General features: G+C 41.3%; 1 protein-coding gene across 3 annotated transcripts in view; it reads right to left on the bottom strand.

Annotated features, from left to right (window-relative positions):
• LOC104443244 (disease resistance protein RUN1-like) overlaps window positions 1-4,840 on the bottom strand; it is a 52,035-nt gene extending 47,195 nt beyond the window's left edge. For all 3 annotated transcript variants that reach the window (XM_039311655.1, XM_039311654.1, XM_039311653.1), the window contains exons 1-4: window positions 4,069-4,840; window positions 2,778-3,870; window positions 2,075-2,392; window positions 172-1,991 (exon numbers count right to left, since the gene is read on the bottom strand). In XM_039311655.1, coding sequence (XP_039167589.1) covers window positions 873-1,991; window positions 2,075-2,392; window positions 2,778-3,870; window positions 4,069-4,274 — 2,736 coding nt within the window. In that variant the 5' untranslated portion in view covers window positions 4,275-4,840 and the 3' untranslated portion in view covers window positions 172-872. The remainder of the gene's footprint in view (window positions 1-171; window positions 1,992-2,074; window positions 2,393-2,777; window positions 3,871-4,068) is intronic.
• Window positions 4,841-6,000: the final 1,160 nt, after the last annotated feature.

The following is a 6,000-nucleotide window of genomic DNA, read 5'->3' on the forward strand; positions in this document are numbered from 1 at the left end:
AGTTGGGAAAATCTAAATAAATTTGTAACTTACTGATTTTATTGACATATTTGTAATTCTATCGCAGTGCATGCTTTTATAATTTAAAAAATAAAAATAAAAATTGCTCACCAATTAAATTATGGGTGTGTTGGTAAAATCATTTTTTAGTTGGTGTTTTACTAACCACACCTGTATCATGATGTTCGCGGAAGAGATGGCTAAAAACAATCGTAGCCGGAGTCCTCGACTTGATCTTCTCCAGCGGGTGCTTCAGCCTCGCTCGAAACCCCTTCCCCCATCCTCGATGAAGAGCCTTCCGTCGCCGGAGACGATTCCAGCAATGACTCAACCGAGAGAGGAACTTCACGGTGTCACTCACCGTACCTCTTGGAGACAGCCCATGTAAAGGGGGCTTCACCAGATTCAAGTACTGTGTGCAATTCGTCCTTCAAAAGCCCCTTTGAACAAGAATCGTGGATGAACAAGCTCTCAGCAATTTTCACCACACAAAAAGACTCACGGTTTGTTCCTTCTTGTTGTGCTTCTTCGAAGCATTTGGCTGAACTCATCTGGATTTGACCGCGAAGAATGACGTCGCTGCGCGTGCTGTTTTCAAACTCGATCTCCTCCGCTTTCTCAAATTTGACGTTACGGGTGGCACGCTCCTGGACTTGGACCTCCTGGACATCAAGACTCCAAGTTTGGCAGATGATTTTGAAAAGTGAGATTGGAGACTGAGGCCGTAAAGTGTTGAGAGATGGAGACAACGATAATGAATCGTTCCGTACAATGTGGCCAAATACCTCTAACCTGTCCTGTAAGTTGCATCGCTGAATGCCTTTAAGAGTTTGGACGGCTCGATTCCTGGAACACTGCGATCCCTGATTTCTTCAGACCTGACATCTCTCTATCGTCACTCCCTGAACATCAGGGAGGTTCAAGCGTTCGTCGACGCCCACATATCGCAGGCTATCAAAGCACGAGAGGTCCAGTGCTATGTCAATCGATGGGCACCCCGAGATATCTAATTTTTTCAACTTTTTCAATCTCTCGATGCCTTTAATTTCGAGTAGATTGTGGCATCGACAAAGCACTAATTCCTCAAGACGTGTTAACTGCGAAACGTCCAGCCTTGCAAGGGACTGGCAGTTCTGTATATTTAGCTGTTCCAAGTTTTTCAATTTTTCGAGGCCTGAAACTTGATCATCATTAAATATTGGACCATTTGACAGCAAAAGCAACCATGTCAAAGATTGTAGATGTTCAATGCCGTCAAGGTTGGACAACTTCGAGCATTGAGCTATAGTAAGTCTTGCTAAGGATTTTAATCCCTCTAGACCCTTAATCTCCATCAGCTCTCCGCACGAGTTAAGAAGAAATTTTGACAAGAATTCCAAACTTGACAAATTCGGTAACTCTTTCAAATTACTACAACGGATGATAGCAAGTTCCAGTAGTCCTGAGGGAAGCTCCGGCATGAATTCCAACAACGGGCAACCCCTAACAGTGAGCGCTTTTAGGTGGATTAAATGAGAAAGTCGAGGAAGTGTGCAATACTGACCAGTGACTTTCAAAACTGTTAAAGAGGCAGGAAGCTCTGGCAGCGATTGAAGCATCTTGCAATTGTCTAATTCAAGTTTCTCCAGACAAGAAAACTTATCGAATGTGCCATGGAAACCAAAAACACCTGTCAAATTTAATCGAAGGATCTTCAATGAAAACAACCCAACTATATGAATTTCCCCTCTCAGACTCTTGCAACCTGTGGCATCTAATTCTTCAAGGTTGCCTAACTTGCCCATTTCTTGGGGTAGCTCTTGGAGTTCATCACATCCCTGCAAGTCCAAAAAAATGAGGCCCTTGGCTGCTCCAATAGAAGGATGAATTTGCTTCAGATTCCTACATGCCTTAAGCTGAAATATCTCTAAATTTGGGAAGGCTGATAGATCGGGAGTAACATTTAAACAATTGCAACCTCTAAGATCTAGAACTTTCAAATGCTTTAACATCTGCAAAACAAAATGATTGATAAATTTTCATTAAGAATAAGTTATTAGAAACAAAAGTCAAAAGAAGATGATCTCATTCTAACCTTAAGATGACTCCAACCTTCCCAACGCTCTGAAATGTCACTTCTTGATAAATCGAGTATGACTAATTTCTCCAAACAAAAATTGGTGGCAACGAATGCAGGACGTCCCCTCCACATGAGCCATCGTAAATCATAAAGCAAGTTTCTGGAATCTCCAATTAGTTTTGCACCACGCACTGCAAGGAACCTTAAGTTCGGTAATGTCTGAAATTGTTCAGTTGTGAATTCCCTCTTCAATTCCGACGGGAAAAGAAAAAAGTCCTCCTTTGTCCAGTCTTTGTCAAGACAGAGGAGCCGAACACGAACTTTTTGAATTTCCTTCACAAATGTTGCATCAAATCAACTAACAGTGGACAAATATATATCACTTTGCCATCATTCTATAGTGATGATTTTTTTTTTTTTGGTGAAGTCTATAGTGATGATGTTGACGCTTAGGTTAGACCACATTTTTATCACGTGTGATTAACACGATGGCTACATCAATAACAACTTAGAATCAATCAATACTAACTCCAAGTGCACGAGTAACCACTAAGCAGCAGGGATTTATTGTTTTAAACCCAAAGTTTCCTTTTTCTTTTTCTTTTCAACTTAATAGAAAATGTGGGAGAATAATCTCGACTTTCAGGTCTAACAATTCATTCCAATCAAGATAATTCATGTCAAAAGAGAATAGAACAACAATAGAGGTAATAGTTACCTTATGTCTCTCAAGTACTTCCACAGCTTCATCATGCATCCATAACCTACTTCGATTCATAGGCACTTCGTAATCTTCTTGTTGAACAATTTCCCTACCAAGGTCTCTCAGTTGATCATGCATTTGCACCTTTCCATGATCTCCAATTTTTATTAGCGACATAAAACTCAATGTTTCAATTCCCATCCACGGGCCATAACCACATGCATCCCACATATAGGATGCATATCTTAAATCCTCTCCAATAAAGAAACAAGCAATATCCAAAAATATTTGCTTTTCATTATAGTTTAATGCGTTGTAACTTATCATCAGCTTCTCCCGCACTCTCTCATGTGGTACTTTCTGCAACTCCTTTAAGGTTTCTTCCCAAATCTTTCGTTTCCGCCCACATAGAGACGAACCTATAACCTCGAGAGCTAAGGGAAGCCCTCCAGTAGTAGATACAATAGCACGAGAGAGAGAATCGAATTCACTAGGAGGAGAGTCCTTCAGAAAGGCATGTCTGCTAAACAAGATCAAAGATTCATCCTCAGCAATTTCCTTGAGTTCGTACTCATTTTTCACCCCAACTTTTTCAAGAACAAACCTGCTTCTTGTAGTAATGATTATCTTACTTCCCATCGCAAACCAGTCAAATTTCCCGACCAAAGCTGTGATTTGATTGATATCATCCACATCATCTAGAAGAATTAGGACTTTCTTATGTTTAAATCTAGATTCCAAGATCCTGATTCCTCCATCCATATGAAACACTCGATCTTCCTCTTTCATATCAGCTATTAATTGTTGCTGCAAATATGGAATGCTATTGCGTCGCGAGGATTCTCGAATATCTGCAATAAAACTATGATACTGAAATTGGCCAAGGAGGTTATTGTAGACGACCTTTGCTAAAGTTGTCTTACCGATGCCTCCCATTCCATGAATACCGATAATTTGGGTATCATTAGCATTATCATCCAACAATCTCAAAATAGCCTTCACAGCATTTTCAATTCCGACAAGTTGCTCGGGAACAACCAGTAGAAAGGCCTTCTTTAACTCGCTCAAAACTTTTATGACGACCTGTTCCACCAATTTTCCTTCGTGGCTGTTTATAAAGCATTTGAGCTAAAATGCATTAAAAGAACAATCATATTTGTAATATCTCATCATTACAACACTACAACATATAAGATCGGGAAAAAAATCAAGCACGAGTTGAGAAACACACGAATGTATAGCTCTCCTTTACAAGCAAGATCATGTTGCAAAAAAGCAAACAAGGCTTTGATAGAAAATGAAATACCCGTCAGCAGTTTTCGCCGGTTCCCATCCCTTTATGGAACCCACTTCTCGAAGTGCTTCTTTCCATTTCTCAACATCTTCTTTATACTTCCTACTTAAATGGGAGAAAATCTCTCCAAAGCTCCCTTCTTGTTTTCGCACATGGGTCGGTTCAACATGGTAAAATATGGGCAAAACAATGTGCCCGCTTTTGATGCACTCTGTCATCTTAACGAGCTCTTGAAGGCACCATCTACTCGAAGCGTAATTTCGAGAAAGAATCGGGATCGAGATTTTACTATTTTCAATGGCTTGGAAAAGGTTGGGGCCGATCTTCTCACCATGGGAAGCTCATTGTTGTCTCTGAACACGCGGACTCCATGGTCGAGCAGGCTCTTGTAGAGGTGATCTGTGAAGGTCTTGCGAGTATCCTCGCCGCTGAAACTTAAGAACACATCGTAGCTGTTACTTCCTGCCGAAGCGGGGGACGAACTAGACGCGCTGGTATCGTCTGCCTTTCGACGTGTGCTCTTCTTGTTGCTCTTGACAAGATTGGGTCCGAGCACACAAAGAAGAACCGAGGCGACCAACACCGCAAAAGAAAACCCCAGCAGTAGATCACGCATCATTTTTAACACCGCAAAAGACAGCCCAAGCAGTAGATCACGTATTATTTTTACTCCTTCAAATAACTCACGAACCAAGTCGCTCTGTGAATATGAAAGAACAAAATATGCCTACATTCGGGCTGCCCAGCAAGACGAACCAGTTGGCAAATTATTAGAGCACAAGAAGATGACCTCTATGACGAAAAGCACAATTATCGGAGCACACAGGCTCGTACAATTATTACGGCAGACAGAGGCTGCTTTACTGATAACTCTCTTCATCGCTGTCGGTTCCCGACCGTTAATATTTTTGGACTAGCGCGCTGCTTAGCAAAGTGACTTCCAGCTGTTGCTGTTCCGAATGCTTCCGGTCTCGGCCGGAGAATGTGAGGTAGTCTCGAATTGTCCTCTCATCGTGGTCTCTCGCTATTCAAATTGTGACACTTAAACCGAAAAGGCCAAAAAAATGAAAAAAAAAGTCGCGATTAAAAGTGGGGTCCCTTGCTGCTGTCGTCACATTCTCGCCGCTCACCTTCATTTTTTTTTCCTCTTGGCTGTAAAAGCTCATGGTCACGGGGAAGAGGTTCGACCCGGATGAAATGGACGCTCCCCGGTACAGAGTGAATAAGTTATCGACCGCCTTTAGAATTCACCTATATCTTAAGCAAATCGCAACAAACATTTTTCCCAAATTAACGTTTGAACGATTTCGATCTGCACCCAAGAGACAGAACCCCAATTTCATGGCAAAGCCGGCAACCTTACAGTGCCGCTAGGCCCACAGTCGATAACAGTGAACTATTCCAAGCCTTGTATCCCAAATTCAGGGCGAGGGGCAACCAAAAGGTCAAGTTTGGTCTTTTTGTCTTATTTTACTTGATTTTTCTGCTTAAAAATTTAGTTTGGGTCATGTGCAATAATTTTGCAACATCGCTTTAAACCCAAAAAAAGGAAACTCAAAACACATCTTAGAAGTGTCAAAATAGGTTTATAGATCCATTTTTTGACTCATATATTTGGGGGTGTATTATAAATGTGTTGTTAGACATTTAAAGGATTAGGAGAAAATAAGTTTAAAATATTAAAATCCAACCCACGCGGGGTGATGGACCCATTTAAAAATTAAGGATCAAAGCGCTTCTCGGCCATCTCTCTCTCCTCCTCTCGATCTAGGTCGCGTGCATGACACATCACGTCGGAGGGCGTAAAACGGCTGTCATGTTCCACGGAAGATCGAAATAGTTTCGAAATTTGTGGGCCCCACAGTATAAAATATAAAATATATTCGAAAATCACTCATAAAGTCATGTATCCGCGGCTCTTGTCTTCGCTTTCACATTTCAATT

The sequence above is a fragment of the Eucalyptus grandis genome, chromosome 4 (assembly GCF_016545825.1).
Source record: "Eucalyptus grandis isolate ANBG69807.140 chromosome 4, ASM1654582v1, whole genome shotgun sequence".
In the NCBI taxonomy this organism is placed as follows: domain Eukaryota; kingdom Viridiplantae; phylum Streptophyta; class Magnoliopsida; order Myrtales; family Myrtaceae; genus Eucalyptus; species Eucalyptus grandis.